A 21,567-nucleotide genomic window follows, 5' to 3' on the forward strand; every position below is an offset into this window, starting at 1 on the left:
GACTATAGACTAGACTATAGACTAGACTATAGACTAGACTATAGACTAGACTATAGACTAGACTATAGACTAGACTATAGACTAGACTATAGACTAGACTATGGATTAAACTATAGAAGAGACTATCGAAAATTCGACTTATTCCGATATGAAAATGTTTGTCTTTTTTATGTCTTTTTTATTATTTTGCATATATGTATGTATACATAGTCATGTATAAAATAGTAAAGTTGCGTAAATTATTTTTAACTCAAAATATAATAAGCAGTAATAAAAAAAACCCACAGTGTATTATATTTTGATTGAAATAATTTTTTCTACTAGTTTCTGGCCTTTACACATTTTTTTCCTTAATAAAGATAAATGTGAGCACAGAAGTACTTTTTTATATTTATGTTCAAACCAAATAATAAAACATCTACACCACCTCTACGAAAAAAAAAATAACCAGAATTTTAATCATTATCATAATGATGATAATGATTATCTGGTGACCATGTCCAAAAGCCTCAACTTGAATTTTTTCATTAAACATAAACTAGGTGGCTGTATGTTGGTCTTAAGGTCATGACTTTTGGTTGAATATTTTGTTTTTCTTTTATTTGTAACAATAGTATTTTGTTATTTATAATCCTTATATTATAGGCATAGTCTGCTTTTGATTGGAGATTTTAGAGATTGGGTTTTTTTCCTATTCCTTTCTTTATAGACGTCTAAAATGAACAAATACAATAGAAAAGTCAATCTGATTTTTTGCAATATCTTAATACATAAATAGCCATTTAAAGCATACAAATATATATGTAAATGTTTTTAATGCGTGTGTGTGTGTTTATGTATGAATACTAATAATTATTATTTATTTATTTAAATCCTTTTATAATTATCTAAATGATGTGTATGACATAAATAAAAAGCCAATAATGATTATTGAATGGTGAGAAGAAATGGAAAATAATTAGGAGATAAAGGCAAGACTATAGACTAGACTTTTGTCGCGAGTATAGTTAAGACTATAGAATGGACTATAGTTAAAGCTATAAAATTGACCTTAGTCTAGATAAAATACTGGACGATTTATTAAACATAGTTTATAGTCTATAGTTTGGACTGTAGAGTAGACTATTATTGAGAAATAAAGACAAGACTACAGGAAAGACCTTTGGCGAGGATATAGCCTAGAATATAGTTGAAGCTTTAGTCAAGAATACAGACTAGATAATAGTCAAGGCTGTAGACTAGTTTATAGACTATATAGTATGGACTATAGCCGAGTATAAGGAGTAGGCTATTATTGAGAATAAAGACAAGACTACAGGAAAGACCATAGACGAGAATATAGCCTGGAATAAAGAACTAGTTTATAGACAGATCTCGACCATATTTGGGCTGTCAACTAAACTATACTGTGGACTATAATCGGTATTATAGATTAGAGACCAAATCGTATATGTTTTGACTATATGCATTATAGTCAGAAGTCGTCTCTTGTATAAACTATAAACTGCTGTCGGGAATATAGATCGAATTATAGATGCCAATAAAGTTCGCTGATATGGTCTTGAGCATAGCCGGCAGTATAGACCAGATTATAGTCGATACAATAACCTAGAATATAGTCTAGAATATATGAAATACACTACATAAACGATTATAGTCGGAAATCGTCCATATTAGAAACTATAAAATGAACTACAGTCGATTCGGACTGTAAACTGGGCGATACTGTGTACTACAATCGGTAGATTAGAGACCAAATTGTTGATATTTTGACTATAGACAAGAAAATTGTATAAAATATTTCAGAACTATAGATTACATTATAGTCGGAACTCGTTTCTAGTATAAACTAAAAACTTAACTTCAGTAGGGAATATAGACTGAATTATAGACGCAACTTTAGTTGAGTGTAATAACTAGAATATAGTTCGATGCTATAGCCTTGAGTATAGTCGGCAGTATAGACCAGATTATAGTCGATAATATAGTCGAGACTATTAAATACAGATTAGATTACTATAGCTAACAATGTAGTCGACATGAGTGGAGAGTAAAAACTAGAATATAATTCGATTATCCAACTTCGATACTTTAGCCTAGAGTATAGTCGGCAATATAGACTAGATTATATTCGATACTATAGCCCATAATATAGTCGAACTGAACTATAGTCTCGACTTGAGTGGATAATATAGTCGGCAATACAGATTAGATTACTATAGCTTACAATGTAGTCGAGACTATGGAATAAACTAGATGAAAGATTATACGTCAGATTATAAGCTAAACTAAACTATAGTCTAGACTTTAGACAAAGCCATAGTTGATGCCATAGCTGAGACTAAAATCTAGTTTAAAATGATACTGCTATCTTTGTCAGCACTAAAAAAAAATATATTTATTTACAAATTTGTGAACTAATAACAAAATAATCATCATTTTCTGACGCACTCCATTTCTTAATTTGTCACAGCAATCTATCTGTTCAATACCAACAAAGATTTTTGAATTAATATAGCATTTTTATGAAAATATAAAAAAATTACCATAATTTATAAAATACATAGTAAATATTTACACATGCAATATCATGAACTACACTATAGCCAAATATACACACATACATATGTATAAAAGTCTAAAATAATAAAATAATAAAAAAAGAATCAGTATCCTAGAAAAAGGCACTGATATTGATTCTATAGTTGTACGTAAATAAAAAAGATCGACAGGATAGAAGTATGCAAATATTTTGTAATATTTCACAAAGCATCTCAAATCTGAAAAAGTTTCTAAACATTGGACTATATAAAACTTCTTATAAATAGTACCAACACAAATACTTTCAAATCATGTCCTTTTTATTTACATTTATATGTACTTTGTTTTAGTTTTATTGTTGTTAATTTGTTAATTTTTACGTTTGATTATTTGTTTGTATTGACAACAATCGAACAATTTGAATTTATCAATAAATATAGAGAATTAAAGTAACGCTACGTGATAAGTGGTTGTTTTTGTAAGTAACACTTTGACCAAAAAAATAAAAACGTAAATGTTTTTATAAAGAATGCCAAACTGTAAATGACGTTCAAGAGTGTGTAGTTTTAAAATTAACTTTATATTCATAAAAAGGTTGTAGGAAAAATAGAAAATTTCATTTAACAGAAAGTGCCAATATAATCGAGACTATTGACATGTCATTTAATTGAAACTATAGACAAGACTGTAGTTTAGGCTATAGGCAAGAATATAGTCGATACTAAAGAAGATCCGAAGCTATTGGCTGAATTTTAAACAAGACTTTAGACAAAACTATAGGCAAGCTTATAGTCTACATTATGGAGAATGTAGACGAGACTATAGTCAAGTATATAAACAAACCAATAGTAGACAATATAGACAAGACTATGGACCGATTCTAGACTAGACTATATTATTGACAATGCTAAAGAAAATACTATGATGTCTTCTAGATGATGGACGTTATATACCAATAAAAAATATCGGCTATAGACGAAACTATGAACAAGGTACCAGACTATAAACAAGAATATATTTAAGCTATAGTCGACAATATAGCATATGGGCGATTCTATTGACAATACTATATTCGATACTATATTCGATACTCTAGCCAAGGTACGATTTAGATATGAATATACGACTTTAGGTATGAATATAATGGAGGTTGTAGACAAGACAATAGTCGACGGTCTACAGTTTTGATTATGTAAGATTTTCCTGAATAAAAATGTAATATAGATTATTAGCTATAGTAGTCGAGATTATATACATAACTACAGCCAATACTTTAGACAAGGTATAAACACCGATATAAACACTATACTGTAGTCTGGACTATAACCAAGACATTATTCAAGACTATATAAAAGATTACAGACAAGATGTTAGACAAAACTATAGTATGAGACCGAAACTATTGTCTACAGTATAGACTATAGTCTAGACAAGACTATAGGCAACACTATAGTCTATACTATAACCAAGATTCGCCTAGACTGTAGACAAGACTAGGGTCTAGACTAAAGACAATACTTTAGTCTAGACTCTAGAGTATAGAAAAGGCTATAGTATGGACTGTCTACAATACTAGCCTATACTTTAGATAAGACTATATATTGTCTAGAATATAGTACTATAGCCTAGACCATAGATAACACTATAGTCCAGACCATAGATAACACTATAGTCCAGACCATAGATAACACTATAGTCCAGACCATAGATAACACTATAGTCCAGACCATAGATAACACTATAGTTTAGGCTGTAGATAACACTATAGTATAGACTGTAGACAACACTTTAGCCTAAACTATAGCCTAAACTATAACCAAGACTATCGTCTAGACTGTAGACAAGACTAGAGTCTAGGCTAAAGACAATACTGTAGACTAGAGTATGTATATAGATTGTAGACAACACTAAAGTCTACATTTGTTAATAAATTTATAGTCTAGTCTATAAACAAATCTATAGTCTATTCTATAGACAAACCTATGGTCTAGTCTATAGACAAATCTATAGTCTTGACTATAGACAAATCTATAGTCTTGACTATAGACAGATCTATAGTCTTGACTATAAACAAATCTATAGACTTGACTATAAACAAATATATAGTCTTGACTATAAACAATTCTAAAGTCTTGACTATAAACAAATATATAGTCTTGACTATAAACAAATCTATAGTCTTGACTATAAACAAATCTATAGTCTTGACTATAAACAATTCTAAAGTCTTGACTATAAACAAATATATAGTCTTGACTATAAACAAATCTATAGTGTTGACTATAAACAAATCTATAGTCTTGACTATAAACAAATCTATAGTCTTGACTATAAACAAATCTATAGTCTTGACTATAAACAAATCTATAGTCTTGACTATAGACAAATCTATAGTCTTGCCTATAGACAACTCTATAGTCTTGACTATAGACAACTCTATAGTCTTGACTATAGACAACTCTATAGTCCTGACTATAGACAAATCTATAGTCTTCACTATAGACAAATATATAGTATTGACTATAGACAAATCTATCTTGACTATAGACAAATCTATAGTTTTGACTATAGTCATGACTATGACAAATCTATAGTCCTGACTATAGACAAATCTATAGTCCTGACTATAGACAAATCTATAGTCCTGACTATAGACAAATCTAAATTCTTGACTATAGTCAAATCTATAGTCCTGAAACAAATCTACAGTCCTGACTATAGACAAATCTATAGTCTATAGTTTAGTTTATAGACAAATCATAGTTTAGTCTACAGACAAATCTATAGTCTAGTCTATAGACAAATATCTAGTCTTGACTATAGACAAGACTATAAACGAGACAATATTAATTTTCTTACTTTTAAGGATTTTCAACATATTTTCCCCCTTAAAATTATCAATTGACCCACTTCGGCACGTACATATGTCATTGAGCATTTGTAGGGAGAAACATTTACTTAGGCATGAATTAATTTTGTTTAAATGGCACGTTTTTGGTGTTTTATTCTTTCACAGATTGTATCCATATTGTTGGTACAACAAATACCTACACACACACACTCACTAAGACTCATTAAAACAAAAAAAAAAGGACAAATTTATGCTTGAGTTTAAATATTTGTGAAAATAAGGTCAAACACAAAATGTAAGCCTTTAAGTGAGAAAAAAAAAACAGTTTTTTTTCAAAAATCCAAAATAAGTTCTTAAGTTTTCTCATAATGTTTCATTTAATAAGTTAAATGTCCTAAAACACTAGTTAATTGTTTATTATTTTAATAATGTGTTTTTTTTTTGTATTTTATATTTTGCAGACGTTTAATTAACAATCCCTTAAAGCACTTAAGTGGAGATACATTTTTTAATAATTATCATTTGGAGGCTTTGTAAGTGTAAATAAAGTTTAATGGTCAGATTTAAAGGTTTAAATAGAATTAATAAAAAAGACTATTAGATCAGCAAATCTGTGAAATGTATAAATTCGTTTTAATATCTTTTTTCCTTTTCAGATCTTTGAGTCATACCCCCTTAAGAATAGAAAGTTCTTTTATGCAATGGTTAAATATTTCCTATCTAAATCTGACTGGCATACGTTTCGATATGATCGAATTTGATGCTTTGAAAGTAATACCCAATTTGAAATATATTATCTATGATCGTTTTTACTTCTGTTCGATGACACCAAATATACGCATGTGTAAACCCAATTCAGATGGTGTATCTTCGTTTAAGGATCTATTGAGTAAACCGGTTTTACGCTATTCTGCCTGGATAATGGCTTTTATAACGATTACTGGTAATATAATGGTGTTATGGGGTCGTTTTATATATCGTGATGAAAATATCGCTGTAACAATGGTTATACGTAATTTAGCTATGGCGGATATATTAATGGGATTTTATTTGTTGACAATTGGTTTACAGGATTACCGTTATCGGGATATATATAATACGTAAGTATTAATTATAGAATTTTTATTTAAGATAAAAGCTTTTTTTCAGATCAACGAGATGAAAATTTATATATTTGCCACTTTATAAGATTTCAGTATATTTTGGACCAAGTTTAGTTTCATTATTGCTCTTGAGTACATCTTTTTTAATTAAAATGGTATCATATTGATTTAACCATCATACTTAGATCCATAACTAAAGCTTTTTAAACAAAAATCGGTCATAAATTATATTGTTTCTACGATTATACTTGGGTCCATGATTAATCTTTATGTCTTATACGAAACAGTCATATATATAAGTGTGCCCTCGTTCGATGTTGAATCTAACGAAATTGTGGCTGCAATGAATGCAAAATTTGTCATTCTCGCTACAAGACTTCAGGAAAATACAACAAGTTGTACAAACATAATCTATCCCAGATCCAGTTGTTACAACTTCTACATTATCTTTTTTACAGTCTCGCCACAAGACTTCATGAAGATACAACATGTTGTACAAACATAATTTATCTCAGATCCAGTTGTTACAACTTCTCCAATATTTTTTTTACAGATTCTGTAGAGAGAGATTTCATGAAGATACAACAAGTTGTACAAACATAATCTATCTCAGATCCAGTTGTTACAACTTCTCCAATCTCTTTTTTACAGATTCTGTAGAGAGAGAGAGAGAGAGAGAAAGGGATTCAATCTGCCATGTCGTCATATCCATAACTTATTGAAGGCGCTTTTGTTATAACAAAATCAAGACCAACCAACCTACAGCCATCGCGATGCATCGTGTAGTGTCCAATTTAGTCATGATTTCAAACACGAGGTCTTTTTTGATACAAATATAGGACGAACAAGGGACGACTCAACACTGCCCCTTTGTGAAATGCAATTAACTAACCTACAGCCATCGTGCAGTGTCCAATTTAGTCATGATTTCAAACACGAGGTCTTTTTCGATAAAAATATATAGATCATAAGGGTGTCATTCTAAAAGGATAAAAGAATAGTCCATCTGTTGCCTCTACAAAAATTGTTGAACTTTTTTTGTGTGACCTGTCTTGTTTACATAACATCTACAGGATGAACAAGAATAAGCAATTGACAATTTTTGTACATGGCTGAAGATCCGTTAAAAAGGTTGTCCATTCTAAGTATAAAAGATAGTCCATCCGTTGCCCTTTAAGTTTCCTTGACGTGTTTTGCTTTGACCTGAATCATCCACAGTTGGCAATTTTGTACATGGCCTTCGCCGTTCCATTCAAAATCTCTTTTATCAAGAACTCGAGATAATCTATATATATAAAAGAGTAGCGTTACTGACTGACTGATTCATCATCGCACAGCCCAAACGGCTGAACCTAGAATCATGAAATTTTGACAGTAGATGTGTTTTTGGTTATGTAGATCCACTAAGGAGGGATTTTTGGAAATTTGTACATTTACGGGTAGAAAGGGGAAAAAACGGATAAAACAGGTTTTCTTAATTATCTTACATAACATTAGTGATACAAGAAAAATTTTAAATGCACCTGTATCTACTCTTAAAATGAGCAGATGGGTGTCTGGTACTTTTTTGAAATTCGTACTTTTAAGGGGTAAAAATGTATAACAAAGGTGATTTTGGTACCTTTTTTAGCCCTTTATAACTTTTAAACTAATTAACATAATCAAATTTTTCAAAATATTTTGGATACATCTCTCAAAATTATGAGACACCTGTTTCGTACTTTTTTAAAATTCAATCCTTTTTGGCTGTAAAAGAGAGAAAACTGTATTTATGGTACTTTTTAAGCACATTAAGAAAACTCTCTCGGTTTATTGAATAATTCATATTAAATTACGGACTAACTCTGTAATATTTATCGTAATAAAATGTTTGCTATTTCACTGGGTAAAAAAGTACTATAAAGGGATAAAACGGGAAATTTAATTTTATTCACTTTATGTGAACTTTTATAAAATTTCAAAAAGTAGTTTTTTTTACTCACACAAAATAAGCTTTTGGTATATTATTTTGGAATTCGAGTACTAAGGCCTATATAGGACCAAAATTGAGTAAATTGTTTGGTACCTTTTTTAAAGCACAATTTTTCTGGAATGAATGAATGCATATTTGAATCGTTTGAGTTTTATCTGTGATATATATGTAGATTTAAATACGGGACTTTAATTCTCGAAAAAGTATACTTCTAAGCGAAAAGGGGAAACATTGTACTATTTTTATTAGTACTTTCCACTTAGGTAAACTTTATTCCACTAAATTACAATTTATTGAGAGAGATCTTTGTACTTTTTCGTTTTTCCGATGGTACTTTTTGATATTTTTACGATATTGAATATAGTTAGGGTAGCGAAGCACCCAGGGTATGCTAGTCTTCAATATTTGACATAGAAGTCACGTTGCGAATGACGAAAATAGTTAAAGTAAACTCTCACAAGCCTACCACTACAGCGTCTTTTGATTAGACTTTTAACAAATATTCTCTACACGCTATTTGGGTTTCAACCAACAACCATCACTCTAAAGGAATCTCATCTATATACTGTACAAAGCCTCCTTACTTCCTCAGCTAACGCCACTGCAATCACGCACAAATTGCGAAGTAGGAAAAAGGTCCTCAAAGCGCCTCAAAGCCGGCAGCATTTGAGGTACGGATAAAGAAACCTTGTTGGCTACATATAAAACGATTGGTCGGTCAGTGGTTAATTATGCTGCTCCAGTGTGGTTGCCAAAATGCCGCTCTAAAGACTGTAACGGGCTGCCTACAATTTACCTCGGAACATCACCTGGACGAAATGAAGGTCCTTCCAGTCAAGGAAAACAATGTCATGTTGACTAAACAGTTCCTCCTTGGATGTCATCGGAGAAGTCATCCCAATTTTAACATCACACAATTGGATACTCCCCGGAGGCATGTCAGGAAGGATCTTCGTATATACGAGGAAAACATATACAGATATGTGCGGGATCTACTGGATCAATCCTCATATTCGACAGCTTTGAGTGATATTCATAGAGACGCCAATAATTCCGCGGTCTCAGGATACCGTATGAATGTCGTACTTGGAGGTCGCCTACCGCCCATAGCAGACACGGAGGCAAACCTGCCGCGGAAAACAATAGTAATTCTGGCTCAACTAAGATCGGGATAGAGCAACAGGCCCAATGCCTACTGGTCACGTATAGCCGCGCCGTCTCCAACGAATGTCCTGCATGTGGTCAGGGTCCTCATGATACCCACCACATATTCAACTGATCAGCCAACCCTACTTTACTCTGTCCAATGTATTTATGGATGCATCCAGTTGAAGTACCCCAATTTTTAGGCCTGGACATTGATGTAGAACCCCCCAACTAGATTATGGTATAGTTTTAACTGTTACAAGAACAATCCCGGGAAAGTTTCCCCTACAGTAAATGTACAGATGCGTTTCAATAGTTTGCAAGCTCCGGTTGCTTTTAGCCAGACAACTTAGTTGAGAAAAACAAATCCGATTCATACTTTATGAAGCGTTGAACTACTGAGAATCGGAAAAAAACTTATCATTGATCTCCAAGTATAGATCAATAATCCATTGCAAAATTTTCAAGAGAAAAAGTTACAGACAAATTGGAGAAGGCCTTTTTTCTCTTAAGGACTAAACTTTCTTTTGCTTTATAATTTCAGTGTCGCTTTAGATTGGATTACCTCGTGGCATTGTGCCGCCATTGGCATCTTAGCTGTCAGTTCTTCCGAAGTTTCTATGCTCATATTGGCATTTATGTCTTTGGAGCGTTTTCTTCTAATAGCAGATCCCTTTAGAGGACATCATCGCATCAGTTCGAGAAATATATTTATAGCATTACTCACCATTTGGCTTATGGGTGTTGGCATAGCAGTGGCTCCTGTCATACTCTGGCATTCAAGTTCAAAATTTTATGGTGCCTATTCGGGCACCTGTTTCCCTTTGCATATACAAGAACCCTATCCCTTAGGTTGGCAGTATTCAGCCTTTATGTTTTTGGGTGTTAATCTATTTCTACTCGTAATGATTGCACTTTTGTATAGCGCTTTATTAATATCAATATGGCGTACACGTAAAGCAACACCACTCTCACTATTGGATTGTGAATTTGCTGTGCGGTTTTTCTTTATAGTCCTGACAGACGTTCTATGTTGGGCACCCATCATTATCGTTAAAATATGGGTTTTCTTTAACTACAACATTTCGGGTAATTAAAAATTTAATGCTTATTTTTTATTTTAATCTAATTTAATTACTTTTGGTTTTCTTTCTCTATTAGATGATATTTATGCTTGGTTGGTGGTTTTTATATTGCCCTTAAATTCAGCTGTTAATCCTCTTTTGTATACGTTTACAACACCCAAATATCGTAATCAAATTTTGTCGCGCGGTTGGAAGAAAATAACCTCACGTCGTCGTCATGAACCATCAAATGGTTTAGCAACAACTATTGCCACCGCTACAGGTTCATCAAATCCCGGTAAGTGTTAAAAGTTAATATTTTAATAATTAGTTTTTTTTATGAACTTGTCATTAAAAATGTAAAATTTAAAACTAATTTACTAAGGAAGAGATTTTTTTGTTGAAAATTAATGAAGTGCAAAGAATTTTTTCACGCAAATTTAAAACATTTTCTCTTATGTATGAATATTTTCATCAATTTCAATTTCTTTTACAGATGAATACAGTGGCAAGGCCATAGCTTTAGTGGTATCAAAATAATACAAATATATTTGGATAAATTAAAAGAACCCAGGCAGCTCTCATACGATTTCTGATGCATTTATTTTTATGGAAAAATTATTATACAGAAGACAAAAAATAGTTCATTTAAAAAATTATGTATGTAATTTTAAACACACGCTAACAAAGATTTTTAATTAAATGTTAAGTGTATATTAGGTTTAAGTGTAAATGTGTATGACACTATTTTTTAAAATAAATGTTATATTGAAATATTTGAATTGATGAAAAATATCTATCTATCTATCTATCTATCTATCTATCTATCTATCTATCTATCTATCTATCTATCTATCTATCTATCTATCTATCTATCTATCTATCTATCTATCTATCTATCTATCTATCTATCTATCTATCTATCTATCTATCTATCTATCTATGTATCTATCTATCTATCTATCTATCTATCTATCTATCTATCTATCCATCTATCTATCTATCTATCTATCTATCTATCTATCTATTTATCTTTACTCACTTTAAACAAAGGACTTTCAGATTTTGTAAACAATTATTTACTTCATGAATATATCTTTAAATTTTAAACATTTTAAAACATAAAAAAACTTACCTTCGTTTTTAACAATTTCTTTCTCTTGTACATGTTCAGCAATTCCATAAATTTTTCTGTTTTATTTCTTCTTATTTTCACTTTTAAATCATAAATACCTCCAATTCCACTTTGATTTTTCTTAACAAAACATTTTTATTGGATACCATATCATGTATCCTCTGAATCATCGTTCACTGATTCGTCGGCGGCTATTGTTTGCACCTTAACATAAGCATGACGCGTACGTACAATATTAAATTGACGCATGGACTCTAAATCTTTTAGAGAATAATCTAACTTGTGTTTATTCATTAGGTGGGATCTTAACCTTAAAAAAAAGAATTATATTATGAAAAAGTTGTAAGAGCTTAAATAAATTATATATAACTTACTTGTTCTTCTGAGGATACTCCTTATCACAATGATTACACTTAAAAGGCATCGATGAATGTGTATAAGCATGATTGCGCAGAGAAACGCTATTTTGAAATATTTTACCACAATCGGGTTCGGTACAAATGTATCTTATATTCTGATGTTTAACCTCAATGTGTTGCGTTAAGTGACCCTTTTGGGCAAATTTTCGCTCACAAAGATTACACTGATACGGAAACTCTTTTGTATGATAACGCATATGAACTTCTAAAGTTTGCTTCGCTGAAAAGATTTTGTGACATAAGAGACAAATAAATCCCTCATCCAGATGTGATTGTTTATAGTGAAGATCACAGGCTTGTTTGGAGGCATATATACGTCCGCATATTTGTACGGGACACACAAAACGTTTGCGATTTTTATCATGCATACGCATGTGCCATGTTAGTCGATTATTACTTTCAAATGGTTTAAGGCAAATTTTACAAATATATGATTTTAAATTGGCTTGATCAAAAGATGTTGCTTCCACCGTAAATGTTATTGAATCTATAGTTTTTTCTTTTAGTTTATGTTCGGAATTATCGTGATTTTTATCTTTACATTCGTTAATTTTATTCACTGAGTTTGTTGTCGATCTTAATTTCATTTTTAACTGAGATATTTCTTTACTATTAGTGGTGTTTGGTTGAACTTCTGTTTCCATATCAGCTAGAGTGTATAACCACTTGTCCGTGGCATCTTGTGATATTTCTTCTTCAATAACGGTTTCTTCGGAAAGAGGTGGCACATAACGTTGTACATTTGCACAAAAATCGGGTCGATTTATATGAATAAAATTATTTAAATCCATATTATTATGGTGGTAGGTTTGAGGTAAAGTTACATTTTTAGCTGTAAATAAAATTATGAAATATGATTAGATGAATTTATATTTTTGTAATAATCTAAAAAAGGAATGTATAAAAGAATCGCGTATAGATAGATACATAGATAGATAGATAGATAGATAGATAGATAGATAGATAGATAGATAGATAGATAGATAGATAGATAGATAGATAGATAGATAGATAGATAGATAGATAGATAGATAGATAGATAGATAGATAGATAGATAGATAGATAGATAGATAGATAGATAGATAGATAGATAGATAGATAGATAGATAGATAGATAGGTACTTTTTTCTCTCAAAAAACACTATATTTCCGCACAAAAATTTAATTACAAAGAAAAGAGATTATAGCTGTTTTGCCTCCATCACTTATGCAGACAGACATTTTATAATACAAATTCGTTAACACGCTTAATTCTAGGACAAAAACCTCAGTGTTTGTACAGTTTACTTTAATAATAAATTATTTTATTTTTATTATTTAAAAATTTAAAACTAATATTAACATTATAACTTTAGCCTATCCAACAATTGTTTAACAGCAGGCAGCACCCCTTGATTTTCCAATTTGTAAACTGCAATAAAAAAATACATAAAAATTAAAAATTTTGTCGATTTCGTAACATTAACTGGACACTCACCTTTCATTGGAAGGCAAAACGTTGTTAAAGTGTATTCAGCTTAAGGAATTTTTCGTATCATTTCTATGACGTTTATGTTTTCTTAGACGATGTTGATAAAATGCATTTTTCGTGGGCAATTTATAACCACAATCTTCACATTCAAAACAATCGTTTGCTTCTGCTGCTGCCACAGTACTTTTCTTTTCATGTTTCTTTGCCTTGTGTAAACTTAAACTCTTAGCCGTTTCAAATAACTCTGAACAGTGAGTACATTTGTAACGCAAAAGTTGCTTTTGTTGTTTCTTGGGATCACGATGTTTCCGTAAACGATGTTGATAGACAGCATTCATTGTGGGTAAATTATAACCACAATGCTCACAAACAAAACCCTTTTTTACATGAATGCTATTTATGTGATGTCTCAGCAAGGACCTGTTAGCAAACTCTTTAGAACACAAATTACAATTTACGGTTAAGGGTGTCTGTTGCACTGAAAAGCCCTTTACATTGTGTTTCCGCAAACGATGTTTGTATAAGGCATTCTTGGTTGGCATACTGTGACCACAGAATTCACATACAAATGAAGGTGCCATAGGTTGACTCCGCTCATAGAGTTGCTGGTGAGTGGCTAGAGGCGGAACAACAACTTCTGGTATTATGGTGGGTGGACTTGCTACAATATATTCACTAAATGTGTCATTTTCAATTTTAATAACATCAGCAGTTGCATTTTCCTCTTCAACATGTCTAATGATAAAGTGTTCGCCCCTCAAGGGATCCTGATTATCATTATTTTCCATTGATATTTCAGTTTTAATTCCTTTATTAATATCATTTGCTAAGAAATATGTTTCTGTTGGTACTTTTAATATCTCTTCTTTTAGCATAGTTTGTTCCTCTTCATTTAAGGTTTCAGTTTTTATTTTTAAATTAGTTTCAACTCTTGTTCTTTTTTCTAGAAAAATATGCATTTAAAAGTTGTTAGAATAGGTCTTGTTTATGCAAAGCGTTTGTACGTTCATATGTCGAGATATTTATTTACAGAATCTAACAATGTTTCTATATGTTTTTTTTATTATAATATAAAATTTCTTCTGCTATTCGTAACAATTATTCTCAAACTTTTAGATGCACTTTTTTCGTTAAATATTTGTTTTATTTTACTAATTATTTGAAAGGTTAACGGATTTGCACTACTAAGTAAAACAACATGCACTAGTCCCATAAATAGAAAAATAGGACATTTTCCTCAACTTGAGTATAATTTTGTAGGCTAGTTTGGTCCTATCTTTTCAAGTTTTCGAGGTAAAAGTTCTATTTGTTGTCATTAACAAATCAATGTTTTTACCAAAAATGAATTAGAACTGAACTAGAACTGAACTAGAACTGAACTAGAACTGAACTAGAACTGAACTAGAACTGAACTAGAACTGAACTGGGACTGAACTAGAACTCAACTGGAACTGAAATAAAACCGAACTAGAACTGAAATAAAACCGAACTAGAACTGAACTAGAACTGAACTAGAACTGAACTAGAACTGAACTAGAACTGAACTAGAACTGAACTAGAATTGAACTGGAACTGAACTAGAACTGAACTAGAACTGAACTAGAACTGAACTAGAACTGAACTAGAACTGAACTAGAACTGAACTAGAACTGAACTAGAACTGAACTAGAACTGAACTAGAACTGAACTAGAACTGAACTAGAACTGTACTAGAACTGAACTAGAACTGAACTAGAACTAAACTAGAACTAGAACTGAACTAGAATTGAACTAGAACTGAACTAGAACTGAACTAGAACTGAACTAGAACTGAACTAGAACTGAACTAGAACTGAACTAGAACTGAACTAGAACTGAACTAGAACTGAACTAGAACTGAACTAGAACTGAACTAGAACTGAACTAGAACTGAACTAGAACTGAACTTGAACTGAAATAGAACTGAACTAGAACTGAACTAGAACTGAACTAGAACTGAACTAGAACTGAACTAAAACTGAACTAGAACTGAACTAGAACTGAACTAGAACTGAACTAGATCTGAACTAGAACTGAACTAGATCTGAACTAGAACTGAACTAGAACTGAACTAGATCTGAACTAGAACTGAACTAGATCTGAACTAGAACTGAACTAGAACTAGAACTAAACTAGAACTGAACTAGAACTGAACTAGAACTGAACTAGAACTGAACTAGAACTAAAACTATTTTAGAACTGAACTATATCTGAACTAAAACTGATCTAGAACTGTTTCAAGATAAATGCACAGATTTTTCCTTTGTAATCTTTCAATTAGTATTATTTTGGAATTTAATAAAGATTCTACATTGTTATCATATCTTTGTATGTATATGTATATAAAACCATTCAAAATTCAAATAAATCCCTCTCCTCAGACAAACAAAAAAACTTTTAATATGCATTAATTTAAAATTTTATTAAACATCTTCCTCTTCACAAAATTCGACTGATTGAACCTCTGCTTTAATTGATATTTCTGCAGATACTAACATACGTTCCAAATCTTGCCCAGTAACTTCCATACCATGACATGTTTTTAAATGCCAACGTAAGCTGCAAATAGAAAATAAGTATAAGAAACAAATGTTATAAAGAATGGCAAATGCATCAACTAACTCACCTTCCTCTATTCGTAAACATTTTCCCACAATATTCACATGAATACGGCAAAGAGCCCAAATGCACATATGTATGATTTTTTAAAGATTGTTGTGATTTGAAAAATTTTCCACAATTTGCCTCTTCGCATACGTAACGTTTATTTTCATGTTTCGTTTGTTTGTGAACCTTTAAGTGTACGGCCAACATAAAACCTTTGCCACATCGATCACACTCAAAGGGATAGATTTTTTTGTGAAATCTTAAATGAATTTTATAATTTGCAGATCCTATAATTTTCTTCGAACAATATTCACATTGAAATTCGGGATATTTTTGACAATATACACGTTTTAAATGTTTGTCATAGATATCCTTGGAACTAAATTGTTGATCACATTTTTCACATTGGTAGGCAGAATCTTTATGACGATGTTTCCTATGACGATGTGAGGCTAATAGGGCTTTCGTTTTGGAACTATGTCCACAAAATTCACATATAAATGGAGGCCCTGCAGGTAAAGGTAGTCTAATACCAGCTGGTATACAAGGTGTTATTGTGGTGTTCGTTATGATTTCTTCCTCTGGGGGGACGATGTCGTCATTTAAACGTTCCTCTTTAAACATAAAAGATGGAAGGTCTAAAATAGATTTGTTTGCACATTCAGTTTAATGAATAGGATGTGGATATTATATTTAAATGAGGGAGGAGTGATATAGTATTTTTTATGGGAAATATATTTTAATTAACGTTAACATTTCATTTATACGTTGGACATTTTTTAAAATTGTTTAAAAATAGAACATAAGTAGAATTAAACCAGAACTGAAACTGTACTAGAACTGAACTAGAACTAAACTAGAACTGAACTAGAACTGAACTAGAACTGAACTAGAACTGAACTAGAACTGAACTAGAACTGAACTAGAACTGAACTGGAACTGAACTAGAACTGAACTAGAACTGAACTAGAACTGAACTAGAACTGAACTAGAACTGAACTAGAACTGAACTAGAACTGAACTAGAACTGAACTAGAACTGAACTAGAACTGAACTAGAACTGATATAGAACTGAACTAGAACTGAACTAGAACTGAACTAGAACTGAACTAGAACTGAACTAGAACTGAACTAGAACTGAATTAGAACTGAACTAGAACTGAAATAAAACTGAAGTAGAACTGGACAGAACTAGAAATGAACTAGAACTGAACTAGAACTGAATTAGAACTGAACAAGAACTAAAATAGAGCTGAACTAGAGCTGAACTAGAACTGAACAAGAACTGAACTAGAACTGAAATAGAACTGAACTAGAACTGAACTAGAACTGAGCTAGAACTGAACTAGAACTGAAATAGAACTGAACTAGAACTGAACTAGAACTGAACTAGAACTGAACTAGAACTAAAATATAACTGAACTAGAACTGAACTAGAACTGAACTAGAACTGAACTAGAACTGAACTAGAACTGAACTAGAACTGAACTAGAACATAACTAGAACTGAACTAGAACTGAACTAGAACTGAACTAGAACTGAACTAGAACTGAACTAGAACTGAACTAGAACTGAACTAGAACTGAACTAGAACTAAACTAGAACTGAACAAGAACTGAACTAAAACTGTACTAGAACTGTTCTAGAACTAAACTAGAACTGAACTAAAACCAGAACAACAGAAGTAAAACTTGAACGGAACAAGGACTAAAAGTGAGTCTATCATATAGAAACAAACACTCTCACTATCAAAGCAAACTAAGTAGAGTTAAAAATGGTTATAAGACTGTGAGGCAAGTTGGTTTGCTATTTACATTTTTATTTAAAAATTTTCAAATTTTTTCTACAGAGAAAACAAATTTTGTTTTCAAATATCTTTTTTTATTATACTACAAAAAGAAAACTAAAATAAAATAATGAATTATACTTTCTACGAATCCACAAATTGCACCAAATTAACTTTTGAACGCATAACATGAAATTTACGCATATTTTCCAATTGATCTTTACTGAGGTCCATGCCATGCTTACGTAGTATATGTATTCTTAACCTTTAAATTGAAAACAAAATTATTTAGTTGGAAGTTATGAAAAAAAGAAAAAAAAACTTACTTTGCTTTAGCCGGATAACCCTGCTGACAATATTCACATTCGAATGGCATTATGCCATGAGTAAATTCATGATTACGCAACGATGAAGAGGAGGTGAAAAACTTCCCACAACCCGGATAATCACAGGAAAAACGTATTTTATTGTGTTTAACATTAATGTGGGTATTCAAATGGCAGACTTGTGCAAACTTTTTATCACATAAATTGCAAGCATGTGGAAAATCACCCGTATGATAGCGTACATGTATCTCTAGACTTTTGCGTATGGCAAAAACTTTATTACAAATGCTACAGGTAAACCCGGATTTTTCATGAGCCGTTTGCACATGACAATCTCGGGCCTGTTTGGTGGCATACATGCGACCACATTGAGAACAAGAGAATTTAGGACGATCTTTTTCATGACAACGACGATGAGTTTTCATGCGTGAATAGTTGGGAAAGACACGATGACAAAAGTCACAGCTGTAGGAACCTACATGACGTTTACGTGTTGTAGTGTTATTACCATCGTTGTTATTGACTGTTTCAATTTTTTCATCTTCAACTTTGTCATCATGTGAACTATCTTCAATTATTATGTGATTTTCATTTGTTTCATATATTGCCTCGTGTTCATCATCTCCCTCCTCCTGTTCATCATCATCATCATCATCATCCTCAATTTCAATGGGTAAATGTTCTTTACTGGCTACAGCTACAACATTATCTTGCCATCTTAAATGTTCCGCTATATCTTCATCATTTGGTTCTTGTACATACTCCTCATTTAATATTTTATCCCGCTCTGATTCCGCCACTCCCTCATCCACCACATTTTCCTCTTCTTCAGCATATTCCACATATTCTTCATTTACGCCACATTTAATAGTATTGTATTTTGTTACTTGTATGGGTATTGTGTTTTCACCACATTTTATTTGTAGTGTTTCCGTTTCTGTATATTTTAAGATAGAAAAATTTTGTAATAATTATTTATATTTCTATTAGTTGATCTATAATTAATTAATGCATTAGAACATTATTGTTTAAAAACTGTTTGAATGTTTGAATTAGTTCTCTTGGGAACTTAAAATCTTTATTTGATTTTTCTATTTTAATGAAATGGTTAAAATTGTTTAAAAATACAGAAGCAGAAACATTACAAATATTTTATTTATTTTATGATGGACACTTTACAAATTGATTCACATACACATCTTGAATTGTTTAATAAATATCAACGAATTCTCGATAATTTAATAAAACTTATTAAATATTAAAAAAACGTTAACCTTCTAAATCAGGGAAGCAAGTTTTAATTACACAAAAGGTAATTTTTTTCCTTAGTCTAAAATAATTTCATAAAGTTTTTATTGCAAATTAAATCAGTGTTCTAGTTCAGTTAGAACTGAACTAGAACTGAACTAAAACTGAACTAAAACTGAACTAGAACTGAACTAAAACTGAACTAAAACTGAACTAGAACTGAACTAGAACTGAACTGAACTGAACTAGAACTGAACTAGAACTGAACTAGATCTGAACTAGAACTGAACTAGAACTGAACTAGATCTGAACTAGAACTGAACTAGAACTGAACTAGAACTGAACTAGAACTGAACTAGAACTGAACTAGAACTGAACTAGAACTGAACTAGAACTGAACTAGAACTGAACTAGAACTGAACTAGAACTGAAATAAAACTTAACTAGAACTGATTTATAACTGGTGTAAAAATTTAATTTATATACATATGTACATTTGTATATTTTATATATACATATGTAGATTTTTTATATGTGTATATTTTTAAAATAATTGTAATAAGTATTTATATAAACTATTAAGAGTTTACCATGGTATATAAACCATTTCAGTTTTTCGCCTTTTCCAATACCTACAAACAACCAAATTATATTACAAAAAAAACAGAATAACAGGTCGCTATTAGTCTTGGAATCGTAACTGCTACTAATTTTAAGTCTTCTTAAAAATTGCCCAGTTTAAAAGCTTTAAAACTTTTGGCTCATAAATGTTCTCATGTACTTTATTTTCATATAGAAATATTTGTTAAATTCTGTGCGGGCATAGTATTAAGTGTTAAGCTGCTATTGCCATTTTTTCCTTTTAGGTAGCTTTATAAAATTTAAAAGATTTACATACCTTCATCCTCTAGTGTTTCTAAATTTTGATAATCATCCATTTCTTCAGCATCATCGGCCACATCATGTTCATCCATGTGTTCCATATTTGTGTTCGTATCTTTATCCTCTATATGACAAATTTTATTTATTATATTCATTTCATCAGTCTCATCATCCTCCTGGGCTGGTGTATCGAATTCCGATTGCATTATGCTAACATTTTGCATTTCCTGAGAAGATACCGCCCGCTCTTCATCAACATCCTCCTCGTCATCACTTATGACATATTTTTCATTTAGTAGCTGAACCACCTCCCGACCTTCTCCACTAGTATTTGTATGTAGTCCTTGCGACTCATCTGTGTTAGAATTCCTTTTTTGTTCTTCTATTTGCTTTTGACATTGTTCTATCACTCTTTTGGATTCTTCAATTTTTTTATGAAAATCATAGGACATTTGCAGTTCCAAACCACAAGTTTTGCACAAATGATGAGGCACTCCTTCGCCGGCACTTAAATCGATTTGTGTGCATATAGTAAAACATTCACCGTAAGTTAAATGATCATCTTCATCATATATAGTGGTCAAATCCAAATATTGAGACTCCTCTGGCAATTGCAAACACACGCGACACAAATCAGACAAGTCATTAGGCATCACAAAAGCGGCTGCAGACATTTTGTTGGAAAATTCATGGAATTTATTTGAGTTGTAAAATAGAAATGAAGAATTTTTATTAAAATTGTTATTTTTTTAATTTTATTTATTATTTTTTACAAAAAAAATGTAAATTTTTGTGAAATATGTCAAACACTACTAAATTTTTTATTATTTAGATTTTGTGTTTAAAGTTGCCAGATTTTTCTGTTTTCTATTATTTAACATTGTTTATTCTTTTATAACAGAGAGTATGTTAATGTAAATAAAAACAATAACAGAGCCGTTAAATATCTCTCTCATATGTTCAAAGCGAATTGATTAATTTCGCCTTGCTTAGTTTT

The 21,567-nt window shown here is 31.3% G+C and overlaps 2 protein-coding genes across 6 annotated transcripts; one reads left to right on the forward strand and one right to left on the reverse strand.

The window, feature by feature from the left end:
- The first annotated feature begins 3,585 nt into the window (after nt 1-3,585).
- On the forward strand, nt 3,586-11,375 carry LOC124419288 (relaxin receptor 2). Its single transcript, XM_046947955.1, has 6 exons — nt 3,586-3,722; nt 5,854-5,925; nt 6,049-6,492; nt 10,158-10,702; nt 10,775-10,975; nt 11,174-11,375. Exons 1-6 carry the CDS (start codon nt 3,586-3,588, stop codon nt 11,215-11,217), a joined length of 1,443 nt encoding a protein of 480 aa, XP_046803911.1. The 3' UTR covers nt 11,218-11,375.
- Nucleotides 11,376-11,922: 547 nt separating this feature from the next.
- LOC111688304 (zinc finger protein 37) lies at nt 11,923-21,402 on the reverse strand. Of its 5 annotated transcripts, none has more exons than XM_046949550.1 (3): nt 20,587-21,402; nt 12,187-13,063; nt 11,923-12,122 (listed from the first exon to the last, which is right to left on the reverse strand). In XM_046949550.1, the coding sequence occupies exons 1-3, from the start codon at nt 21,242-21,244 to the stop codon at nt 11,963-11,965; spliced, it is 1,695 nt and encodes a 564-aa protein (XP_046805506.1). In that variant the 5' UTR covers nt 21,245-21,402; the 3' UTR covers nt 11,923-11,962. The 5 variants fall into 5 exon arrangements, with proteins under 5 accessions (XP_046805506.1, XP_046805507.1, XP_046805509.1 ...); XM_046949551.1 differs by lacking the exons at nt 11,923-12,122; nt 12,187-13,063 and adding exons at nt 13,510-13,643; nt 13,710-14,646; XM_046949553.1 differs by lacking the exons at nt 11,923-12,122; nt 12,187-13,063 and adding exons at nt 16,098-16,280; nt 16,348-16,942.
- Nucleotides 21,403-21,567: the final 165 nt, after the last annotated feature.

The sequence above is a fragment of the Lucilia cuprina genome, chromosome 4 (genome assembly GCF_022045245.1).
Source record: "Lucilia cuprina isolate Lc7/37 chromosome 4, ASM2204524v1, whole genome shotgun sequence".
In the NCBI taxonomy this organism is placed as follows: domain Eukaryota; kingdom Metazoa; phylum Arthropoda; class Insecta; order Diptera; family Calliphoridae; genus Lucilia; species Lucilia cuprina.

Coding starts and splice junctions, on each gene's coding strand:
- LOC111688304 (XM_023450791.2), bottom strand. CDS start 21,244: ATGTCTGCAGCCGCTTTTGTGATGCCTAATGACTTGTCTGATTTGTGT. Junction 19,378..20,586: donor AGAAACACTAGAGGATGAAG/GTATGTAAATCT, acceptor TAAAATATACAG/AAACGGAAACACTACAAATA. Junction 18,380..18,440: donor GGTTATCCGGCTAAAGCAAA/GTAAGTTTTTTT, acceptor TTCAATTTAAAG/GTTAAGAATACATATACTAC.
- LOC124419288 (XM_046947955.1), top strand. CDS start 3,586: ATGGGCGATTCTATTGACAATACTATATTCGATACTATATTCGATACT. Junction 3,723..5,853: donor ACAATAGTCGACGGTCTACA/GTTTTGATTATG, acceptor TATATTTTGCAG/ACGTTTAATTAACAATCCCT. Junction 10,703..10,774: donor CTTTAACTACAACATTTCGG/GTAATTAAAAAT, acceptor TTTCTCTATTAG/ATGATATTTATGCTTGGTTG.